Source organism: Bacillus rossius, chromosome 15 (assembly GCF_032445375.1).
Source record: "Bacillus rossius redtenbacheri isolate Brsri chromosome 15, Brsri_v3, whole genome shotgun sequence".
Lineage (NCBI taxonomy): Eukaryota > Metazoa > Arthropoda > Insecta > Phasmatodea > Bacillidae > Bacillus > Bacillus rossius.
In genome coordinates, this window is record NC_086342.1 from 21,455,357 (window position 1) to 21,481,736 (window position 26,380).

Sequence of the window (26,380 nt, forward strand, 5' to 3'; positions counted from 1 at the left end):
GTTATTTTAATATTCAAAATCAATAATGTTTACAGCAGAACAATATTCAATGTTATATTATGAAAACTGCTAAAATAGCACCATTTTTCACGTAAAAATCCAAATTTTTCCGGGGCCCGCTTCGTAAAGGGGGGTGGGTGAATAACCAAATGTTTAATTCCCCCCCCCCCCAAAAAAAAAAATAAAATCCTGGCTACGCCCCTGTATTGTACGTCCGGCGTTGTGGTGCATCCCCAGCTGACTGTGCCCGGTGTTTGCAGGACGGGGCTGTGCTTGTCGCAGGGCGCCGGATGGGACTATGTCCGCGCAGCCTCTGACCGGAGAGTCTCCATCAGAGCGATGACAGGGGTGGCGCGCTCCCTGGCGCTGGCGGCGGCGGTGGCGGCCCTGCTGCTCGGCGGTGGCGCGGGGGCGGCGGGGGCGGCGACCGGCGGCGGGGCCCACGAGGGCCCGGCCAGGCCCCCAGGGGCCCTGCAGGTCTCCCCGAACACGCACGAAGCCGCCAGGAGGTGGCTCGCAGCCTTCGCGCCGGCAGGTATACGACCCTTTTCCCTTCGGACGGTCCTCGAACGTGCGGCAACTTCCTAGCTCTCTCGGGGAATGAGGGGTGCTGTCATGACTTAGAAACACACAACTTAGAAACACACAACTTAGAAACACATACCTAAGAATTTTCTAAGTTATGACTGTTCTAAGTTATGACTTTCTACGTTATGACGTTTCTAAGCTGTGTGGTTCTGCGTTGCGTGTTTATAAGCTGTGATAGTTCTAAGTTATGAGTTTCTACGTTATGACGTTTCTAAGTTGTATGGTTCTGCGTTGTGTGTTTCTAAGTTATGATCTTTCTAAGTTGTGTGTTTCTAAGTTACGTGGATTTTTCCAAGTTTTCTAAGTTATGACAGTTCTAAGTTGTGACTTTCTAAGTTATGTGTGGTTCCCGGTGAATGAGACGAAAGTCGCACGGAACGGAGATGTGTAACCCCGCGGTGCTGACTATCTGTGGCGGATGACGCGAACCAAAAGTTCGCAAAGCCGAACGGAAACTTGATACCACCAACTGTTTAGTGAAATTTCAACTAGACGGCCAGTACTTTGATAAAATTTCCTTGTCGAAATATCAGGCCCAAAGCCGGGGTTTAGGAATTCTTTTCAAGACTCTTTCGCTTTTATAGAAGTCTTTCATCGTGTAGTTTAAAAATTCTCTCTGCAAATCGAATGATTCCATAGTCGACGCGACGTAGCTGCTTCGGCAGCGAATTCTAGCGGCGGGTGCCTAAAAACGTGTGATTCGCGTCTGGAAATTTAGTTGAAAACTCGGTTTTCTCAGCATTCCGTGTTTCGTATTGTAAGCGTATTGGCAACATGAGAACACATGAATTGGCTCGTTACCGAGGTTAGATGTTACACATCTCTGGCGAGTACTGAAAGATTAGCTCCTTTTTTTTTTTAGTCATACGCTATTGCTGGTTAGCCTGAATGTTATAAGAGACCTCAGTAATGGACATAAGAATTAATATGCAAACACATATGAAACAAGTAAAAATCAGCCTATGTCAATAAATTATAAAACATAGACGGCACAGAAAATTTCGTTGAAGGAATTATTCAGATAAGCCCAGATAAGAGCCTAGTGGTCTGATCTTCACACAATAGACTTGCAGTGAGGTGAGAGCATGGTAAACGTGTTTTGAGTGAGATGGCTTAGTGATAACTGATAAGTCACTGAACTAGCACTACAAAGGACTCGGTTGTGAACTGCCTTCCTGCTATCCATAATTTTTTTCATGGTTTTCTGAAATTAATTTACCTAAGTGGGTAGTTTCTAATAGTTAGTGTTTTTTACACGTGATTAAAAAAAAGTCATAATAGAGCCTTATTAAAGTGTACATAAAAGGGTTTTTCTACTAAACAAGTCCTTGTGCAATGGTTTATATTAATTTAAACGCAAAAAATTATGTCACACCTGACATGTACTGAAAGCGTGAAATCGTGTGGTATAGGCTACAGGTATTTATTTACCGTTCGTACGTATCCTTCACTTAAAACTTTTAATTTTATATTAATCATACAAAAAACAACAAAAATTTGGTATTTTTCAAAAACCCAGAAAAACTCAGGTTTCTATGGTATCGGGAAAATTAAGTTTTTTGTTTACAGATTAATGCTTTTCTTAATAATTACTAAGGCTAAATTATAATTGTTAATATAAAACCGTATATAACATGACCTTATGGTTTCAGTACGTGCTGGGATGAAATAAAAATTTGCATTTAAATTTAATAACGATCTTTAATTTAATTACGACGTTTATTAGCAGAAAATAATGTTACTCTGATGTGTGATTCCATGTCAGTTTACTCTGATGCGTGATTCCATGTCAAGTGATGCGTGATTCCATGTCTAGTGATGTGTGATTCCATGTCAGTGTACTCTGATGCGTGATTACATGTCAGTGTACTCTGTTGCGTGATTCCATGTCAAGTGATGTGTGATTCCATGTCTAGTGAGTGTGATTACATGTCAGTGTACTCTGATGCGTGATTCCATGTCAAGTGATGTGTGATTCCATGTCTAGTGAGTGTGATTCCATGTCAGTGTACTCTGATGCATGATTACATGTCTAGTGACCTCTGATGTGTAATTCCATGACAGTGAGCTCTGATGTATGATTCCATGTCAGTGTGCTCTGATGTATTTCCATGTCTAGTGATGTGTGATTCCACGTCAGAGTACTTTGATTCGTGATTACATGTCTAGTGATGTGTGATTCCATGTCAGTGTGCTCTGATCTATTTCCATGTCTAGTGATGTGTGATTCCACGTCAGAGTACTTTGATTCGTGATTACATGTCTAGTGATGTGTGATTCCATGTCAGTGTGCTCTGATGTATTTCCATGTCTAGTGATGTGTGATTCCATGTCAGTGTACTCTGATGTGTGAGTCCATGTCAGTGTACTCTGATGCATGATTACATGTCTAGTGACCTCTGATGCGTAATTCCAAAACAGTGAGCTCTTATGTATGATTCCATGGCAGTGTGCTCTGATGTATTTCCGTGTCTAGTGATGCGTGATTCCATGTCAGTGTACTTGATGTGTGATTCCATGTCAGTGTACTCTGATGCGTGATTACATGTCAGTGTACTCTGATGCGTGATTCCATGTCTAGTGACCTCTGATGTGTAATTCCATGACAATGAGCTCTGATGTATGATTCCATGACAGTGAGCTCTGATGTATGATTCCATGTCAGTGTGCTCTGATGTATTTCCGTGTCTAGCGATGCGTGATCCCATGCCTAGTGATCGCTGATGTGTCGTGCCACGCGAGTGGGCTCTGATGTCGCGATGTTGCCGGTGCAGCCGCCGCAGGGAAGAGCTCGTTCCTCGCCGGCTTCGGCCTGGGCTTCCTGACGTTCGCGCTGAAGAAGCTGCTGCTGCCCTTCTTCATCGGCGCGCAGATCGTCAAGTCGGTGCTGATCGCCATGTTCCTGCCCAGCCTGCTGGGCGGCCTGGGCAAGGTGGTGGGCAAGGGCGTGTCCACGCTCGCCTCGTCCTCGGGCTCTTCGGGGCCCTCGGGCGGCCACGACGCCGGAGCCGCCGGAGGAGGAGGCGTCGACGACTTCGAGTTCAAGGACAACCTCGACTCGGAGGCCGCCATGTCGGAGACGTCCTTCACGTACCCGGAGCCGGCCTTCTCCGGGGTCACATACGCCGCGGGCGGGGGCCTGCCCCCGGGCACCCTGCCCGCCTCCAGCCTCTACGCGTCCAGGTCAGCGGGCGATCCCTCAGGGAAAACCCAACGATTTCAATTTGTTCGCTGCTGCATACCTTTTGTCTTGCTATGTAAGATTGTTTCAGTACAGCAAATGAAAAAAAAATTCAGGCCCCAACATTGGGCGCCAATTTTCTAGTCATGTTGGGTGCCACTTTTCTAGTCACGTTGGGCGCCACTTTTCGCCCCTCATTAGAGTCACTTTTCACGTCATGTTGGGCGCCACTTTTCTAGCCATGTTGGGTGCCACTTTTCTAGTCACGTTGGGCCACTTTTCACCCCTCATTAGAGTCACTTTTTACGGGAATGACAAGCATTCAACTCCAACGGACAGCAAACGTATCATGCTATTCTGTTTGCACCTCCTATAACCCTTTGACTTGATGTAGGCTTTTGGACATACACCGTTGCTTAGCACACGTATGTCTGTAGAAGAAAACTACAAAAAAAAAACACAAATGACAAAAAAAAAAAAATTAAGCAAAAGAATTGCTGTTGTCAGGATTTAACGCCACACAATACTCCACAACAGGAATTTGGTCAACAAACAAAAAGAAAAACAAAGAAAAATGGAACTAACAGAACGAAAAAAAATAACCCACAAATGATGACAGCACAAAAATACCGAACCCAAAAAAATTCAGCACAACTTATCCCTTTGTTTTGCACATCTTATCCCTTTGTTTTGCAGTGGTATTTCTATGATACCACTTTGAAAAATGTTAATATTCGAAATGTTTCAGTGGTATTGCCGAAATACCTCGCGTGAGTAAGCCTTGTGCTGCTATCTGGCGATCCTAACAAGAACAAGCAACATTGGCTGCTTTAATTTTTCCTTCCGCCACGTCTGCTAAAAGTTACACAATATATTCTAATTTATTTTTGATATATTTCTGTGTGTTTCAAAGGGATAAAATGTTGGCCCACGACCGACACTTAAATCCCAGAGCAAGGTTTCTCAATTCAATTTGAGTGATGCTGCTCAAATGCTGGGTAAAGACGTCCCGTTTATTATTTTAATGGTCAAGTGTGTTATCATAAGGATATATACTATTTTTTTTAAAATTTGTGGTTGTAGCTCCATATAATGATGCACGTGTTTTCCCACCTTCTCCCTATGTTTCGCATGTATTAAGGTAATAAATGGAATTGGCATTATAAACTGTTGAGAAAATGTATAACTAGTAATATTGTTCTAGTCTAAGCTCCATGATCACTTAACAACCTAATATTTTGAATTTCTAGTCTACTTGGGATGAAGGAGGGCATGTTTAGCCTCGCCTCTACTTGAGCTTGGTTCGAAACCCAACGATTTCAACAACCATTTTTGCACATTTGCTGCATACCCTTTGTCTTGCTGTGTAAGATTGTCTCAGTACAGCAAATGAAAATAAAAATTCAGGCCCCCACATTGGGCGTCAATTCTCTCCCCTCGTTGGGCGCCACTTTTCTAGCCATGTTGGGCGCCACTTTCCGCCCCTCATTAGAGTCACTTTTCATGTCATGTTGGGCGCCACTTTTCACCCCTCATTAGAGTCACTTTTCACGTCATGTTGGGCACCACTTTTCTAGTCACGTTGGGTGCCACTTTTCAACCCTCATTAGAGTCACTTTTCACGTCATGTTGGGCACCACTTTTCTAGTCACGTTGGGCGCCACTTTTCACTCCTCATTAGAGTCACTTTTCACGTCATGTTGGGCACCACTTTTCTAGTCACGTTGGGCGCCACTTTTCACCCCTCATTAGAGTCACTTTTCGCCCCTCATTGGAGTCACTTTTCACGTCATGTTGGGTGCCACTTTTCTAGTCATGCTGGGTGCCACATTTCACGTCATGTTGGGCGCCACTTTTCTAGTCACGTTGGGCGCCACTTTTCTAGTCCGTTGGGCGCCACTTTTCGCCCCTCATTAGAGTCACTTTTTACGTCATGTTGGGCGCCACTTTTCACGTCATGTTGGGCGCCACTTTTCTAGTCATGTTGGGCGCCACTTTTCTAGTCATGTTGGGCGCCACTTTTCTAGTCATGTTGGGCGCTACTTTTCTAGTCATGTTGGGCGCCACTTTTCTAGTCATGTTGGGCGCTACTTTTCTAGTCATGTTGGGCGCTACTTTTCTAGTCATGTTGGGCGCCACTTTTCACGTCATGCTGGGTGCCACATTTCACGTCATGTTGGGCGCCACTTTTCTAGTCATGTTGGGCGCCACTTTTATAGTCATGTTGGGCGCTACTTTTCTAGTCATGTTGGGCGCCACTTTTCTAGTCATGTTGGGCGCTACTTTTCTAGTCATGTTGGGCGCCACTTTTCACGTCATGTTATGCGCCACTTTCCGCCCCTCGTTGGGCGCCACGACGTGACGTGACGTGACGTGACGTGCTTGTTGCCGCAGGAACCCGCCGCACGGCGCCAGCAGCAAGGTGAGCTACGTGTCGCCGGCCAACACGCACCACTACGGCAGCTACTACACGCGCTACAGCTCGCCCAAGCAGGACTACAAGGTGTTCCACAACATCCCGTCGTCGTCGATGCTGCTGACCAACTACGACCCGTTCTACAGCCCCTTGCTGTCGCGGCTCGACAGCGTGTTCAAGCAGCTGGGCTACGACTCGGAGGCGTGCCGGGAGCGCCTCGTGTGCTCCATGTACAGCAACCCGGCCAAGTTCGCCCCCTACAGCAACCTCGTGTCGGCGCAGCTCAGTCGGTGAGTGGCCGGTCGGCCCCGCTAGCGTTTAGGTCGATACCTGGCCACGCGTGCGGGAAATCACGCCGCGCTGCTGTTCTTGTGGTGTTTCACTGTGTAGTGACACTTGAAATAGTATCGTAATGGATTTAAATAGTGAATTAATCATTTTAGAAGTACAGAAATACCCATGTCTGTATGACAACAAATGTAAAGATTTTAAAGACCGAGAAAAGAAGAACGAATGTTGGTTTAATCTAAAATTTGTGTGTAAAGCATAAGGCCAACTTTATGGATTGACAGAATAAATATCAAAGTAATAATAAAAAATCTACATTTATTTTTTAAAACTTATTTAATTTTTTTGAAATGTTATTACATCATAGTCATTTTCTGTTAATTTACTTACAAATATACAAATACATGTTTAATTACAATACATAATTGCTTAATTGCAAAAAGCAATTGCAACTAGTATCAACCACATATAATTATAAAGTGGATATTTATCTTTTCTTTAACTTTATGTTTAGTAAAAAAAAATTCTTCACTAATGACATTGAAGTCTCGTGGGAAATTCAGTTAGTAAATCTGAGCCCCCGTAAATGTTACCGACACAAAGAAAACATAATCTGTCGGTATTGAAACCAAAAATCGTCTTTACTCAGAAATGTTAACAGAACCTTGCCACGGTACTGACCCTTGTGCAGAACTGAAGTAATCAGCAAAATGATCTCTGACCCCTTTTCCACTATTGTTTCCTCTCGTTCCGTAAGTAGGAATGCTGTTCAGTGTACAAGACAGGGTGTCGTCGAAATTGTAGCCGTCTTGCTTTCTCACGAAATTATGAAGTACACAACATGCTTGAATTATGATATATGCCACATCTACGCTAACATCAATTGGGCGTTGGAAAATTCGCCATTTATTCGATAAACTGCCAAATGCACATTCCACATGACGCCGTGCTCGTGATAATCTGTAGTTGAAAATCTTTTTTGTAGGCGTAAGGTATTTTGCAGGATAAGGTCTCAATAAACATTCACTGATTGCAAAAGCTTCATCGGCTACAAACAAATAGGGAAGTGCTATTCCAGAAGAATTGTTTTTTAAAGGCACTGGTTGTAGCAAATTCAAAGTTTGGCTGTAAAGTTTTTTCCTTAATTCAGTCCTTTTCAATATTTTGAATCTCCTTCACGACCAAACGATCCTACGTCAATGAACGTGAAACAATAATTACTGTCAGCAACAGCCATAAGTACAATAGAAAAATACTTCTTATAATTAAAAAATTCGCTACCTGGATTCCACGGGTTTATTATTCTTACATGCTTACCGTCTATAGCACCTACACAATATGGGAAGTTTGCTCTTCCCTCATACAGATCACTGATGTTCATCCAATCTTCTTCAGTTGGTGGTTTCATTTATATTTCTTTCAACACTTCCCATATGGCAGTGCAAGTATCTCGAATAATGCCAGCAATTATAGAACGTCCTAGAAGATATTCAAAGTGTAGAGAATGGATAGAATTCCCAGTGCCCAGGTACCTGCAACATGATTTCAGTACAATGAAATTTTTTATAATATACAATTATAAAAAAATATTAAAATATTATTAAATACTTAATATATGTATTAATTCTTGAAAAAGGAAAGCAAACAAAAATCACATAGTTTAATCATCTTGAACACTTACGTGCAACGTAAGACCCTGTCACGTTATAACTTACTAATCAATAAACCATCCCCTGTTGAAATTTATGTGGGCCCCCACGATGACTACTTAATGAATTTATTTTTTATCCTTGAACGTCTTTTTATTTTCATGTCGTTTTCTAATTTCGTAACATATTTTGAAAAGAAAAAGTAAATTAAAATATTAGCAAAAGAAACTTACCTTAATGTCACTGCAAGTTTTTGTTCAGCACTTACACATTCTCTAATTGCTGTACTATTTTTTGATATATTTTCTTTCACCATACACAAAAGCATTTCAAATGGGTTAACGGACATTCTGAAGAACTCAAAATACTTGTCTGGGTTTTCTTTCAGTTTACTATGTAAGAGCACAAATTTTCCTTTCGCTGACCTCTCACTTAGTATGGGATGGACCCAGTATTTTCTTCGATGCCCCCGCCGACGACGACGACGCCTACGAAAAACCAACGCAGCACGTAATACAAGAACAGCGTTCTTGCTTAATGAACTTCCATTCATAATGAAAAGTGCGCAGTGGAGATGCTGTTAGTTCACGCACCGATGCACATGTGGCCAGGTAGCGGACTTGTTCTGCGTGAAATCACGCGCTAGCCTTCAGCGTGAAAAGACGCGCGTGTGGCCATCTGTCGCTCAGGATCTCAAGCTGCGTGAAAACACGCTACAGCTGCCGCGCGAAAACACGCACGTGTGGCCCTAGCCTCAGTATTATTAATGTATGTTACGCATTGTTGAGATGGAGCGTCAAATTTTAGTTCCGTCTCTCTCCTGTAAAATTTTGCGTACAGGAAATTACTAGGTTGGCTAATTAGACCGTCGATATAGTATTTTATAGAAGTTACGTAAGCGTAATGATGGGACTCAAACTTTCCCACTGTCTTCCTCCAAACATAATACATTTTTAAAGAAATAAACTAATGTTAAATTAAATTACAATCCAAAAATATTACTTGTTATGTCATAATGTAGTTAAGTAAAACACAGTTGAAAAATATTAAAATACGTTTAGACGTTTAAAATATCAGTAAATTATACCGCCTTACTGCAGTCAGACTAGTCGCCAGACAACAAGGCAACTTGTGTTTGGATTTCGGAAAAATAAGAAGGAAAAAAGTAACTGATTTTTCGTTGTTGTGTTGTCCATAAAACCGGTTTATTTTCGTCGTTGTGTTAGTATGACTGTTACGTTATCCAGGTCTGTTGTCTGTCGGCATTTCCTGTTCTTGTTGAAACTGCCTCGTCGTTGCTAACCCACTGAGTTCGTCTGTGCTGTTTTTTTTTTTCATGACTAACCCACGGAATTCTCGTGCTGTCTGATATTTTAAGTTTGAATGTGGTCGTCTGTGCCGTCGTCGTCGTATTGTCTATAATACATTATTAGGTTCATTGTGTCCATCTGTTCTACATCAGCTTGTTTTGTTGTGGGCTTTTGTTTTCGTTTCTATTTCTTTTATTGCATTATTGAATGTTTTCCATGACGAACCGCGATAAAACTGCAATAGCGTACGTCCAAAAAAAAATGGATTAATAAGAGACCAAAAAATTTGGTTGTCTGTAAAGTCGGTTTACGGACGATAGTTTAACGTGACAACGTCATAACAAAACATTGATGAAATGATTGCATGCTTTTATGAATAAAATTGAATTATTTTTATTTTGATAATAAAAGAATAAATACTTGAAATTGTACTAGTAATCAGATTTTAAAAATGCAAGAATAATTAACCTTTATTTCCGAAATTGTAGTTGTAATAAGCAATGAAAACCACATCAACTTTTCACTTCACTTTATAAAAAGTCGAGTGGAAGAGAGATAGATGCGGCGCAAGCGTACAATAAGCGTAACGGGACACAGCGTAACGGAAAAATGTGCGTAACGGGACACTTTTTCGTGCGTGCAGCCGGCGTTCATAGATTTATTAAACGTTGACACGTCAAAAACTTATAAAATACTTTAGCAAGCGGGGATGGCTAATAAAGTTGGAGCGAGCTGATGGAATTTCCCTCGGGACACCCCGAGTTCCCTCGCTGAACAAAAATTTGCCGCGCCGCTTTCGAAAGACACGCCATTTTCACCCCCACGCGTTCCCGGCGTCTGACCCAGGACGACGACGTGTCTGGCCGACGGCTTCGCGGAACGTCTTCTTTTCCGCGTGACCCAGCCAGCAGTCGTGTTCGCGCGGGGGGAACGGATTCCTCCTCCCCCCCTCCAATGTCTTCAGGAGGATGTCCCTCGTGGTCGGCGCACCTCACTCGGGCGTGACGGTCGCCTCGCAGCGCCGCCGATGCACCGGCGTCCCCTGGGGTCGTTACCACAACGCCGAAATACCATAACGCCGAATGTCAAAATTGACCACAACGCCGACAGCTAGAAAACTGCTGTGTACCACAACGCCGAAATAACAACTGAATGAATTTGTGTGCGTGTTTCTTAGATGTACCTTAACGCTTAAATACCACAATCTTACCTAACCTAACCTAGCGTAATATAACCTCACCTAACCTAGCGTAATATAACCTAACCTAACTTATCCTAGCTTAGCCTAACCTAACTTAACCTAACCTAGTCTAACCTAACCTAACCTTTGTGGCAGTCCTGCAATGACATTTTTCGGCTTTAGTGTATTTCGGCGTTGTGGTAATTCGGCGTTGTGGTACACATCAGTTTTCTAGCTGTCAGCGTTGTGGTCAATTTGGCATTTCGGCGTTGCGGTATTTCGGCGTTGTGGTGCGCCCCCAACCAAAAGAACGCGAATGAGTCGTTCAGCGCACGCCAGAGATTTGTTAACATCTAACCTCGGCGACGAGCGGAATTCACGTGTTCTTCACGTTGCAAGTACAACTTAACTTTTGGTTTTTTGTAGTTTTCTTCTACAGACATACATGTGCTTAGCAATGGCGTATGTCCAAAAGCTTACATCAAGTCATGCACTCCCATTGCACAAATCTTTCAAAGATAATAATATTTATGTTCCATTCACAAAATAAATTGCAGTGTGTTTTTTCCGTCAACATTGTTTTAAAACCAACTTACATGTGGGGGTCGGTGTTCATGGAAAAGCATCGTGTGTTGCTCTGCAATTGACAGTTGGGAAATTGGCAACACTGGTCATACTTTAAAGGAGTGAAACTCGCTCACACTAAATTTCACACGCAGAATACTTAAAATAAATAAATAAACGCAAACTGCGTGTTTTCAAACTAAATTTTCTTTGACGCGAATCACACGCATAGTTTACGCACCTGCCGCTAGAATTCGTTGCCGGAGCAGCTACGTTGACAGTTGAAATCATCCCATTTTCAGTTATATATGTATAAGGAAACATGTACTATAAAAGCGGAAAAGAATAGAAAAAATAGTGCGTGGAGTCCCTCCGCGCGGAAGAAGTGAAACTTCGTAATGTGGAAATGAAAATAGGAAGGGGTAGAAATTGATTTTTAGTGAAATAATATTGTATCAAATCAAACTAAAAAAAAAAAAAAACAAGTAAATGAAATAATGAATATTATAAATTAAAATAGAACAATAAAATAGAACAACAAGTACGTATTTCAGCTAATTTCACGACGCTCACACTGTTTACTTCGCTGCATAGCAAGAATACCACGCGCATGTGCTTGGAATATTGGACGCTACTCGTTGCTAACGCTCGCGCTGGCCTGTAACAGGTATACTACGCGCATGCGTTCGAGTGCCACGCATTCACTCTCGCTCTGTTGTCTCTTTCTATTCCCCCTCCCCAGGAGCGTTGAACGTTTAACGCAACAGTGCTTTCATACCCCCTCCATGGTAGCGTTAAAACGTTTAACGCAACCTTGTTGGAAGTCGCATTAGAAGTTTCACTTAAAAAAAAAAAAACTAAACCCCGTATTTTCAGCACGGAACTTTATTAAAATACTACCCATCTTGTTGAAATTCATCAAACGGCAGCACTCCGTTCCACGCTACTTCCGTTCTATTCGCGAAATTACTCCTGCCAAATGCCGTATACCGAGAGCTAAGTTGTTATTACACATCAATAAAAACTAATAAGAGAAAAAAAATTCAAGGCTAAAGATACATTTACGCATGAGAACTTTCGGTTATCATGAAGGCTGAGATTGTAAACTGTTTGATGAGCAAGAACCTTTATTTTCCCCCACCGAGGTGTATGTAGCTAGCAAACTTGCTCAGTGTAACTGAGGCTGTGATTTCAATTGGAGTCGGTGCAGCGAACCACGGCTATCTCAAATCATTTGAGGAGGGAAGGGGAGAGAGAGAGAAATAGAGAGGAAGAGGGAGAGAGAGAGAAAGAGAGAGAGAGAGAGGAGGAACCAACGCTCGTAGCAAACACACTCGCAGCAAGCCGAGGATGACAGACTCGCGCCGTATTCCAAGACACAAAAATAAGGGTTTAGGTGTTGAATATGCAATACCGGTACCCTAACCATATTCCAAGTGCACGATAGGACACGGCCAGTCCCTTATTTTTAGGGCACTGATTTTTGGTGTCCTATCTGTTGCCGATTTGATCCATAACTGTATATATATTTTTTTCCTTTTTAATGAACTTTAACGGAACTTTTACGATTACAATTTCCCCCCCCCCCTAATATCTTAAAAAACAGCAAACATAAATACGGCCAAAAATTCATCGTTTATTCTTGTACAACCAAAATTAAATATTTTATTTCACATTATAATTCCATAGTTTTAAAAAATAAGCTAAAATTACGATGGATTCCACGAAGTACAACTGTTTATAGCCTCGCACAAGTCCTCGTTTATTAAAACGGTTGCCGATCTGATACCTTACAGGGGTTCAGTTAGGACACGTTTTGGAATATGGCCCGAGAGTTAGGGTACGGCAGTTGCCCAACAAGGCAGTGCATATTCGCTACCTTACTCAAACGTCTTGGAATACCGCCCTTAGACCACCCTCCCCTACACCTTCACCTTTTTCAATAAAGCTTTCAGACAACAACCGTTCCGTCATATAAATTACTTAAGGAGTCGCCACAACTGTATTTGACGACTAAATATAAGAGGCAGTACTAAACGCAATATTGGTTCCAAATTTCTTTATAAAATAAAGTTGGACAGATAGCCTCAAACATGTTTTAAATCCGGCCACACTTAAAAGTTTATTACTGAAATAAGCTAGACAATTTTTTTGAATCCTTCATTTTTTTTTTTTTTTTTTTTTTACAAATTAATTACTGAATCGCTTTGGACGGAGAATTTGAACTTATGTTCTTTTATTCGGTTTTTAACTTTTAAGCAGATTGTAAATTTTACCTACTTCAATACTCTTTGTACAGTAAAATGAACGTTCTACAATCGTTAAAGTTTATGATTACATCGTTCTTTATCCCCCCGATAAATAAACTATGTAAACCACTTTCATGTTAACCTTGTTGTCTCCCCTTATATAACATTTATCTGATCTCTCAAATGTCTTCAGCCACTTTAAAAATATTTTGTGATTGAAACGTCTCCTATTTTCAGATTTTTTTTCTGGAACGATTACTATTGGCAGATTCCGTCAAACATTGAAATGTGTTAGAACCTATCCTATGTAGATAAAAATGGAAACATTAGGTGGGAAATCAAGCGATCCAACTTGTCAAACAAACGAGCTAGTGACGTTTTCGGTGTATTTGTAACTAGTCTCGGTCCGCATCCCAGAGAGTTGCTGGACTATACATCTCTATTTAGGTGTCATGTGTAAAAAATACTATTAATGTTCAATAAAGGAAAAATATTAACTACGTGTTGAAACATTCTACCCTTTAAATTATTATTTCATAAACTAAAATCCCGAATATATATTGTCATTTTATTTACATAATTAGATGTTACAAGTACATTATCTCAGGAATCGGTGCAGAATAAATATGTCGAAAAACATTGAGCTAATTTACTTTATTTCCTCTTGATATTTTTCTTAGAATATTTTTCATCGAAAATTGAATCCTTTGAATAATAATGATTTTTTGGTATTTGAGGATTTGATTGGCCTATCCCTTGTTGTAGCCCTACGAAATTATTTGACCAACTTTATTGGAAGGAGTGGGAAGTGAATGATTGACAGTGCGACAGAACCTTTGCGATGCCCTGTTGTTAAAAACCCGTAACTCATAATCACAACACAATAGCTGTATCCAAATACATAGGTATGCGTCCACAACACACACATTCCTGCATCGTATAGCAAATGCAGCCACAAATTAATTAAAGGAAGCATTTCTAATGGTTGGATAGTATCCCAATACTTTTACTGCTAGCGCTAGCACCACCTGTTGACAGTTGGTCGTACTAATGTGCACTTAGCCATTTCGAGTCGTGATATGTATTAAATAAAAGTGTAGTGTCGATATTATAAATGCTAGTGACAAAATAAACATTTTGTTATGAATCTCAAAATATTAAATATAATTATAATGAGCATTAAATACATATTAAAGTTTGCTATAGGTAATTTTTATTTTTCTCTGTTTGAATTATCACTTACGCTGATAACGTTTTAAACAAATCATATGCCAAAAATCAAAGTAATATCATATACTTACAAACAACATAAAACACGATTCCGAAGGTAATGGATGTATGGACGCAACACTTATAAATCGCGATTTCAGTGGACGCATGTAGGGATGCCGACGCATCCCTTGTGAGAATTAGTAAGCAATTCAAAGACGACCGAGTCCGTTGTGGTGCATTTCCATTGGAACCCTTTATTCTTGCATTTAAAAAATCTGATTACTAGTATAGATTCAAGTATTTATTATTTTATTATTAAAATAATGATTCAATTTTATTCATAAAAGTATGCAATCATTTAATCAATGTTTTGTTATGACGTCACATTAAACTATTGTCCGTAAACAGACTTTGGGAGCGTTCAAGTATTACGTAACGAATTTGGGGGAGGGGGGGTCTTGTAAAACGTTACGATGCGTTACCGGGGAGGGTTTGACCTACGCGTTAGGTCACATTGTTTTTTTTTTTTTTTAACCCTTCAGAACGGTCGCGTAGAGACAGATTCTTTCACGCATTTTTTAAAACTTTTTTTTTCCTCAAAATTTCAAATGGCATGATAAATTATTTTTTTTTTACCTTCACAAAATTGCTTCTGCTTGCTTTACAGGATTAGTGAATATTGTTTTTTTTAACTCCAATCGTAAAGCTATATATATATATATATATATATATATATATATATATATATATATATATATACATATCAACAGCTGTGATAGTTTTTCTCGTCACTCCAGTAAAGTAGTTAAAACAAAAAATACCGCTATTCGGATGGCTTCGTTATACTTCGGTTGTCAACGTAGACTCCAATCGCCATATTAGAAATTATATAGGTATTGATATTCAAAATACACTGTTTTCTATCTGTGAGATTTTCTCTCATCACAACAGTAATGTTGTGGTACGAAAGACGATTGGTCTGAAAGGTTAATAAAAAAACTAGTGAATTAAAATCTCCCAAGTTGTCAACCCTTTTCGTTTATTTTTTACGGGGGATTCCCGATTGAATTGTTCGTATTTTGTTCTCCCAAGATGGCAACCCTTTTCGTTTATGTGCTCCAAGCACTCGACCGACTGTATGAAAATTGACAACTACGATGTTTTGGCGGAATATAGAAACCCTGAAGATAGCTTGCAGGATCCAGCAGAACCTAATATGGCGTGGTATAGCGCTCACGTCCGTGAATCGCAATATTTCTTGCAAGTTATTAAATGCGCGGATGAATCCTGCTGTTCCCTCTTGAGCAGTGCATTAAAATCTGTATTTCCAGAAACTTTCCTGCCGCCACCCTGCCCAATCCTTCAAACCGCAAACAAGCACGTGGTACCTAGTCAGATAGACAAAGGATCATGCAAGTTTTCGCCACTTCTTGAGATGTTGTCTGTTGATCTGTCGCCTCCTCTAGAAGGGTTTAAGCAGATGACTTACGATTTATTTTGCCCATCAGTACAATCCGACCTAAAGAACCGAGTATGTTCAACCTGTGGGGTTTATTTTACATCCCTCAAGAGTGTGCAAATGCACAATCGTTACATGCATGGCAAGACTGCCCAAGACCTTCGTGAAAGTTGAGTACGGCCACAGCGACTCGCTACCAGAAGGGCAAATGAGCTTCTCTGCATTGTGCGTCGCTGTGAAACATCGACTGAGGATGCCGATTGGCTCGGCGAAGACGAAGTTGATGCAAGCGGGTTAACAATTCCGGAACCCTCTTCGTCTGCTCTCCGGATGCCAGTAATGAAAGAATCTGAGTGGCTGGAAAACCCACGGACAGAGGAGCAGTAAAACTCCAATTGAATTTTTTTTTGCAATCTACTTATTTTAATTATGGCTAATTTTATTTTAAAGGTTTTTTTCGTTTTCGTTCGATCGTATTCTTAAATACGATTATATTTTGACAAATATATTTTATTGCAGTTAGATTTATGTTTGTAATTGCATTGCCAAAGGTAAAAATAATTATAAGAAATAAAATTTGTTATTTGATTTTAATAGCTTTATTAGTAAAACGCTAAAATAGGAGAATGCATGAGAAGAACAATGGCGGATAAAGCAAAAAGTGTGCAAGGACAGAGCCAAGTCAGGAAAACGACGTAATTAAATGTATGATTGCTAAATGTATGATTGAGTAGTAAAAATTTATTATGACAAAAAAACATTAGAAAGCTCTTTCTTTTAAAAACAAGACATTTCAAATGTTAATTAATAACATTAACGCGATTAAAACAATAACAAAGGTATTTTAGTGACACATAATTGTGACTTTTAGGTAAAAATGGTCACTTGGGGTTACGTAATGTTTCACTAGGGGGGAGGGGGGGTACAGGAAAACGTTACGGCGCGTTACATGAGGGGGGGGGGGGTCAAAAATATCAAAAAATTGCGTTACGTAATACTTGAACGCTCCCTTTACAGACAACCAATTTTTTTTTTTTTTTACGGGTATTTGCTTTGCTTTCCTTTTCAAAGCAACTACAAATACAATAAAATATGCCCAAGACGAAATTATAAAAACCTAAAACTAAAACGATTGTTAAGATTTTTTTTTTGTAATGTAATGTATTATGCTTACGAGGTATCTTTTCTGAAAGATTCTTTAGGTGTGGCTGGCGGCCCGCCAGTTGCTCTGCCTCATCGTTAGTCGATGGGCGAAGCCGCTCCCGGCGTCACAGTCGCCTGCCCGGCGGAGGAATTTCCTGGCCCACTTGGGCGGCCTACTGGTGTCCACCCGCGGGCCTACTTTCCCGCCTCGCCCGCTTGCCTGATCGCTCCGCCCACAACAATAATTGTTAATAATTATATATATAAGACCTTCAAATTTACATTTATTTAACCAATGCATTACGATAGCAAATATGATTACGGACATACTGTATTAAGATCCGAAAGGAATGAGGCAAAAACGATGCAGTAGACGTTGCCAGGAGACGAAGAAAGCACAACTAACAATGTAACAGCCGTTGCTATGGAGATTATATACGAGAAAATGCGATTGAAATTATTTTTGAAAAGGTTTAAGTCAAATTTAGAATTAAATACACGTGCCAAAATCCACACAAAACAAATTTCCATACTTTTGTAAAGATTCTTTGGAAACCAAGTTGACAAGAAATAGTAATACTACAATAAATATGTAAATTTGTACAACACATGGCTATGGTTATTTTTTAATATTTAAAATACGTTTTTCCAAGATAATACTGAGTATTTCTTACGAAAATTGGTTCAATATGTTATATTTAAATTTATATTTCATTCAAACATAATTTCTTTAAACCATTGTAAAGATAATCGAATAGCAACAGCGTGACGGGCGCGATTTGGATAGTCATATTTTATATGTGTAACACATCAGCTCTCGGGGTGGCATTTGGTGGAAGTAATTTCGTGAATGGATCGGAAGTCGCATGGAACGGAAATGTGTAACCACGGTGCTGCCATCCTTGTCGGGTGGCTCTAACCATAGTTCTCAAAAACAAAACAAAAAAACTTTATAGTATTTACTATTTAATTACATTTTAACAATATGAGCAGTATTTTAATAAAATTGCTTTCTAAAATCAGGTCCAAAGCCGGGGTTTGATTTTATTTCAATTATTTTTCTATTTTATAGGAGCCTTTTTTTTTAATATAGATTAAAGTTTGTTAGTTGACGTAGTTACTACGGCAGCAAATTCTAGCGTTGCGTGCGTTTTTTGATGTAGTTGAAGACACACGTAGATTTATCACGCTTGGCATTATTTAAAGAATTCTACGTAAAACGTTCGTGTGCGAGTATCGTATTATAATTTTATGTTGTCAACACGAGAACACATGAATTTGCTTGTTATCAAGGTTAGATGTTACACATCTCTGGCGAGTACTGAAGACTCACTTTTTTTTCTTCGTAAAGCTTATTCCAAACGACAAGTTTTTATTTGCAATTCGCTCGAATTTTCACTCCAATTGTTCCGTGTGGCCGAAACCACCCGATCAGCCAAATTTAATATTTGGCCTTTCAGGTTGTGTGGTGTGGATATCGATTGTCAATTTTTGGTCTCAGTGGCAACGCGAACGCCGCCGGAGTCGGTTGTCTCGTGACACTTCGGTGGTAATGAACCCAAAATGGAGACACGCGTCCTCATAGACATATTGGATTTTTATGAAAACTTTGCGCTTCTGAGGGCTGTTTCCAAAGAGCACTATCATAGAAAAAATATGCGAGACAAGAAGCCCTATCTATATTATTACAAAAATGTGAATAAATGTATCCAAATGCAAACCATGATACAGTTAAAAAGATCTTCGGATTCTAGCTACTTTTGAAGATTCGTAAGATTTATAAGTTTCCTGTAACTTAGTGAATTTTTCTATTTAAGAGCCTTTGTTTTGTCCGGATTCATCTCTTTTTTTCTTCTTCCTCTTCCTCTTCTCTCAAATAGGGCATGTCTGTCCAAGTAATGGATTTTTATGTAGTTTTCACCATCATTTAAAGAATTTCTTCCGGAAGGTTTGGTGTACATATTACATCCATATTAAATTCAAAGATAGTACAGGAATTTCGATGTTTTGGAATCAAGTCATACAAAGACGATTTTCGGGTGTTTCCTAACATGGTGTACGCTGACTTATGCATGGCCGATACATAAAATTAATTTTCACAACAATTATATGTCTTAAAAAGGCCCACAGAAAGTTCCACGATAGCATGTGTTTATCTTCCAAGGATGACCCACGGATATAATTTTTTTTTAATTTCAAAATTGGATAGAAATTAACGAGAGAAAAAAAGCTCTCAACATTGTTTACAAATAAATCCCTTAGTTTTGGAAACAACATGTTAGTATATGTATAATTGAACACCGGGCACCTACGATAACTTGAGACTCGTGAGCACTTTTAATCAAACCTTAAATGACGCCACGTTATAGAAGATCGCATCCGTGAGAAGCCGGGACGGATCGCTAAGTGTATTTATGCGATATTTATTTATTTTTTTTGTTTCCCGCGCGGGTGAGGATCGCCTGTTTACAACTACGCGAAAATTTTGCTGTCGCGTCGCGTCGCGTCGCATCACTGATCGCGGCCACCTTCTGTCCGTCCGTGTACGAACACTCGAACAGCCAGCAGCCAGACGGAACTTGTCGGGTTTTCCCCCTTCGTGACCCACTAGCAGCTCATTGCCCCCACCCACCTCTGCACCCCACGCTCTTTATCGCTCTTCCGCCGTGTCTGTCTTCCACCGTGTCTGCCTTCCACCGGGGTGCTGTCACAACTTAGAAACACACAACTTAGAAACACACAACTTAGAAACACACAAGATAGAATCTTCTAAGTTGTGTGTTTCTATGTTATGACGTTTCTAAGTCGTGTGGTTCTGCGTTGCGTGTTTCTAAGTTACGTGTTTCTAAGTTATGACAGTTCTAAGTTGTGGTGGTTTTAAGTTAAGACTTTCTAAGTTATGACGTTTCTAAGTTGTGTGTTTCTAAGTTGTGTTTCTAAGTTATGATCGTTCTAACTTATGACAGTTCTAAGTTACGTGGATTTTTTCGAGGTTTCTAAGTTATGACTGTTCTAAGTTGTGTGTTTCTAAGTTATGTGTGGTTCCCCCTTGCACCGTGTCTGCCTTGCACCATGTTAAACAGCTTACTTGGTTCACAGGTTCAAAACCCGACGTATAGTCGTCTGATGTATAATTGGACTTTTAAAAACTACAGTCCTCCAGCTCTATCTTGCTCACAATGTAATACTTTATTTTAACCTTTACAAGGACAGTTCTTATAAACTGCGTTGCCAACGATATCACTTGTAAAATTTCAAGGCAGAGATTTGTACCATTTGCAGTCTTACAAAACTCCGCCTTTGCAGTTTTACAAGTGATATCGTTGTCAACTGGGTTTCCAACGATTTTCCTTGTAAAAAGTTCAATTTTTTTTTTACATATTAGGCCTGCCTTCCGAAAAGTGAGCCTACACGTACATCCTACAAGAAAACTCGATAGAACAGAGACTACATGTCGGTTTCTGAAAAAGGGAGAAGTTCATTAGCTTGTAGGATTTAGCCGCGTAGAGGGCATAAATTTCACCGACTGCAGTTTCGAACGAAACGTCGGTGAAATTTTCACTCCCGTCGCAGATAAATCCCATAAGCCAAGAAACTTCAGACAATAGCCGACATAGCCTGCAATCTTCATTCTGAAAAACGTCTTTGTGCTGACAAATTAAAAATAATTATTTAAAAAAAAAAGTGTGTTCTCCGTGCTATGAATATCTTTCCAAGTAGGAAATTAATACATGTTGGTAAAATATGTGTAGAACTATGTTGCTTATTTTTGTTTACTTGTTTTAAATTACCTACAAATGTAGATAGAAACCTCATTTGATTTTCCTTCTGTGAACTACCAGAGATATTTTCTTTATCACATATGAAAAATCTTTTTGTTACTTGATTGATTCAATTATTACAATTAAAACAGTGTTTTCAGCATAGCAAAAGCATGCTTTACAACTTCTCCGGAGAATACTCAATGGGCATTATTGCTATTGGGTTAAAGAGGTGCCCCTCCACCATTCCCATCTAGATTTGTTATAATGAAGTTTAGCGTGAACGGGTTGTTAACATTTTTAACAATATTAACTTCATGATGACATTTTTACGATTCCTCCCAGACATTTGCTTTAAAGCTATTAAAACAAATTCTAGCATTTTCCTTTGTACAGCTACGGCTTGTTTTGCAAACCAATTGCCAAAAAAAAAAAAAAAAAAAGCTTAAACTTTTTAAAATACACACACTCAATATTCTAGTACTTCCATGAAACCGAAAACAAGAATCTGTCAGTATCGTCATTGTTTTTGTGGTGTGCATGTTGATGGAATGTTGTCTGTGTTGCCATCGTTCTTTGGTGTGTAAGCTAGTGGGGTATTATCGTCTGTATCGTCATTGATCTATGGGGTATATGCTGGCGGTGTGCTGTCTGTATATTCATTGTGTTACGGTGTGTATACTGACGGAGTGTTATCTGTATCATCTTTGTCCTATGGTGTGTATTCTGGGTCTGTTCTGTCTGTATCATCGTTGTTCTCTAATGCGTATTCTGGATGTATGTTATGTTGTACGCTTGCGGATTTTTGTCCGCATCGACATTGTTCTATGGTGTGCATGGTTACGGAGTGTTTCTGTATTATCACTGTTCTACGGTGTTTATGCTGGCGGTGTGTTGTATATTATACGGTGTGTTTGCGGGAGACCTAAGATGCACATAAAGTTCTGCCATTCCCGATTACACCCGAACAATTCACCTTCAGCCAACTTCGGGATTTGTTCTATTTTTGCGCAGGAAAAATGACTTAAAATATTAAAAGTGGTCGGTTAGGATAGCTACATTAAAACACTTTTAAAACACTATGGACGGTTAGTTAGGTTAGTATAGCTACATTAAAATAAACAGATATATATATATATAAACCCGAGGTTGGCCGAAGGTGAATGTTCGGGCGTGTTCGGGCAGGGACAGAACTTGATGGACATCTTAGGCTTCCCCGTGTTTGCTGGCGAAGTGTTGTCTGTGTAGTCGTTGTTCTATGGTGTGTTTGCTGGCGGAGTGTTGTCTGTATAGTCGTTGTTCTATGGTGTGTATTCTGGCGGGTGTTGTTGCAGCGAGCTGAACGAGCTGCGCAAGCCGTCCTCGGACAACCCGGAGATCCTGCGCTTCTTCCGCTACATGAAGGCGGCCAAGGACGGGCAGGACGGGCAGGACTGCTTCAAGCTGCACCCGGGCTGCGGCTCGGCCGACACCGCGGCCGCCGGTCCGCCCCTCGTCACCACCTTCCACGACATCAACAAGCTGGTGCAGGCGAGGCGGCTGGCGGCGCGCTAGCGTCGGCCACAGTCTCTGGAGACTTGCTCTTTGGATTCATCCCCCCCCCCCCCCCCCCACACACACGAAGCCTACAACTCACGTCCCTGCAAGAATTTCCGAAGATTTCCGAAGTTTTGCGTGCTGGTATTAACGCCACTTCAGCCGCTAAATCAGAAGTTTCCAACGAAAACAAGCATGTTGTGACTGACCTGACCTAACATAACCTAAACACTTCGATTTTTTTTTAAATTTCAATTTTTTGAGAGAAATCCGCAAGTTGCACGAACGTGGTAGGGAACCCGAAACTACGTGAGTTGTAGGCTTCTTCCCCCCCCCCCCCCCCACACACACACACACACACGCACGTGAACAACAACACTTCCTGTGCAATGACGTGTCATGTGACATTCTCAAACCATGATGGCAGTACAGAAGGCCCACGTATCCTTCTGTCAATTAGTAAACTTCACGCTGTGTACGGCCACAATGTGATGATTTACAAGTTACGTTTGCTCGGGGGATTGGTAACCACTGGCACTCCTGTTGAGTAACTTTCAAATTTGAGATAAGTTACATAGCGCAGACTTTAACAAGAAGTGTGCTCTTTTGGGTGATGTCCATAAAACTTCAACCGTTCAACACACTTTTTTTTGTAATGGTTAGATATTTACGAATTTTGGTGTTGGGCCTCAAAAAAACATCAGATCTTGAACACGCGTCTTATTTCTTTTTACACGTTCACGCCTGACATTGGTCCCGAACTGTGCTTTAATTTTGAAATTCGGAAGATGCCAGAAAAGTACAAACAATGAAACACCATTCTTCTGTACAGTTATAAACGTGGAAATAATGTGTAGAAACCAGGAGGTATCTAGAAGGGAGTGATAGCTGATATGTGTACCTGTGAATCAGGTACTTTCCGCGAGTGTTTGGGCTAACCTGGCCCACATGAGCAACGAATGATGACCCAGACACTCGGGTAGTGCAGCAAGATGATCCTCCTTTCGCTTTATCGGCTGTCTTCAATCTTGTAATGAACGATATTCTTCTGAAGAGATATATAAGCGTTAGTTGTCGTTAACTGAACCCAGATTTCATATACTGACCATTGCCTACAAGGATGTTTATGTATTGGCCATTTCTATGAGGGATACCAAGATCGATTCGATCTACTTTGGAAATTTTTTTGGTTCTCTTTGACCTGGAACTCTCGACAGAAAAGCCCGATTCCCTGATAATTGCGATGGCATCACATACCGAAAAGTAGATACTGTGTTCTGTCGGAGAAAATAATGGTTCAAATGCAATGGGAGAGAGGGAAATTGCAATTTCATTGCATTGCGAACAGTTCAAAGTATCCTGACATTACCTTAAAATTGTTCACAGCCTATTAGACGCTTTTAGGAGGTTCTGGGACGAAACATTTCTCGTGAATTCTATTTATGTTAAACATGAACTGATTCTTATCAGTCATAAGAGATTTGTCATAAGGATCAAATATTTGTTAAGCATAGATGTAGGTTTATGATGATTATTTGTTCAAGACGTCAAGTGTCATATTCAGTTATTTTGTTGTTGCTGAGAATGAAGAACTTTTTGTAAGTGTTGCGGGTAGACATTCTTTTCAAGGACAGTAAATTTTATTTATTTATTTATTTGTAGATGGTTGTAAGTTACAAAACTTTTTATAAGGAAGCTTAATTCTGAGTCAATGATAGGTTTTGTTTTAGGATTTGTTTAGTATTTTGTTTTATTTCTGTCATTCTAGTAAAATATTTTTTCCTCCCGAAAGTTTGCTTTCGCTTGTATTTGATTTTGTAATGTAATCCTTATTTATTGTGATTGTAAGTTGTGTGTATTAAATGTTATAATTTATTTAAATGTTAAATATATTCATATTTATTGAAGAACTTTGTTATTTATGTTGTATCTTATAAGGACCTGTGATTTATAATTTTTAAAGTTGTGTTCTTTACAATGTTTAGGACAACATTGCTGAAGTAGGTGCTATGTTTTGTAACAGCTATTTGCTGACAAAATATATTATTTATTATATATATATTTTACTGCACATTATAAATATAATTTAATGTTAAACTTTATCCATACGGAATTTTTTTCTGTTTTTAAACTTGAGTAATTCAAACAGCTTTGTAATAAAAAAAACTATTCATTAAACCACACAAACTAGAAATTTTAAAATTTTGTTCTGAGTTAGCTCGGATATGCATGGACTATTCGTGTCAATATACAAGCACGTGCGATGATTGTATTAAATTATATGACAATTGACAAGTTTAACCTTGGTTCTATGTATGGTAATATTTTCACATAGAGTCCGGTTTTATTTAATAGATAAAATTGAGTCATCTTAAAATTAAACTTACAAAAAAATAATATTTTTAAAATTATATCTTGACAACATTTAATTATTTTACAGCGAAAATAGAACATTTTGAATGTAGTATAGTAAAATGATTATAAATTACATTTTTGAATTTTAACTTCATCTTGTGAGTTGATTTAATTGAAGTAAAAAAAAAATTGAATTTTTTTTACACCAACATTTGAGTATCCGTGCTGCGCTGACTATCCTTTGTGAAAGGTGATCATCAAAGGCGTGAAAAATGCTAATTATTGTAGAACTATTTTCAAACATGCTGAATGGCTCATTAAATTTCCGTTATCACTAAACTAGAAGGTGGTGCTTCTTGGAAAATTTAACGGGTAAATTGTGCATTTTTTAGAGTTTCGTATTTTTTTAATTTAAAATAATAGTAAGTATTAAATAAAATAAAAAATCCAAGCTGTCTGCGAGCACACACGTAAATACTGTGTGGATAAATTCAGTGAGATTTTAGTCATGAAAGGATTTCCAAGTCCTTTTCGACGCAATCACAACATAATGTAACAACAAACATATAATTTTCCTCATTCATTGCATTTAGAAATATAAGTGTCCATAAAAGAATGCACCAGTTTCAATTTTATAACAGTTTAATTTAGACTATTTACAACAAATCATACATCAAAATAAAAGTAAACTAACCCGGTTTTTTTTATAAATGTTCAATATAGACACGACAAGTGTACCTCTGGTTGTATGTATGGTAATATTTTCAGTTCTGTTAGTTTATTTCATTGATAAATATTGTCATCTTAAAATAAAACTTACAAAAGAGAATATTTTTTAAATTATATCTTGATAACATTAACAATTTTTACAGCAAAAATAGAGTAGTAATTTTTAATGTAGTATAGTAAGTTATTAAAAAATTACATTTTTTTAATTTCAACATCATCTTGTGAGTTTATTTAACTGAAGTAAAAAAAAAAATTACACCAAAATTCGAAAATAATTGTGTAGCAGCGGAACGTAGACACGATCTTTTATGAAGGCCAAAAAAAACAAAAAAAAACTCATGGTGTTATGTCAGGTGAACGCGGAGGCCAGCGTAAAAGAGCTCTGTCATCTTGACCATTACGACCAATCCAACGGTCAGGGACCTCTACGTTCAACCACTCTCATACAAAGAGATTCCAATGGGGAGGGACTCCATGCTGTTGCCAAATAAAGTTTACAGGTTCACGCTCTACTAATTATAGAAAAAAAGCCATTCTTTCCCGCTGCAAGCGAGAAAACAACAAAGCAGTATTCGCGCATGCGCTTAACTAAAACTTTTTTGAGTTACTCTTTGAGACCTTGAACCAACACTACAATGCTTACAGTTGATACTACTAAATTTTATAACTGGGGCATTCTTTTATGGACACACTTTATTAACAGCTCTATTTTCAGACAATTTTCCATTTTGATACGTTCAAATTAACCATTTGACAGTTA

The 26,380-nt window shown here is 39.3% G+C and overlaps 1 protein-coding gene across 1 annotated transcript; it reads left to right on the forward strand.

Annotated features, from left to right (window-relative positions):
• Window positions 1-448: 448 nt before the first annotated feature.
• On the forward strand, window positions 449-24,443 carry LOC134539314 (uncharacterized). The gene is made up of 4 exons (XM_063381233.1): window positions 449-535; window positions 3,363-3,771; window positions 6,164-6,475; window positions 22,335-24,443. Exons 2-4 carry the CDS (start codon window positions 3,485-3,487, stop codon window positions 22,552-22,554), a joined length of 819 nt encoding a protein of 272 aa, XP_063237303.1. The 5' UTR covers window positions 449-535; window positions 3,363-3,484; the 3' UTR covers window positions 22,555-24,443.
• The last annotated feature ends 1,937 nt before the right edge of the window (window positions 24,444-26,380 follow it).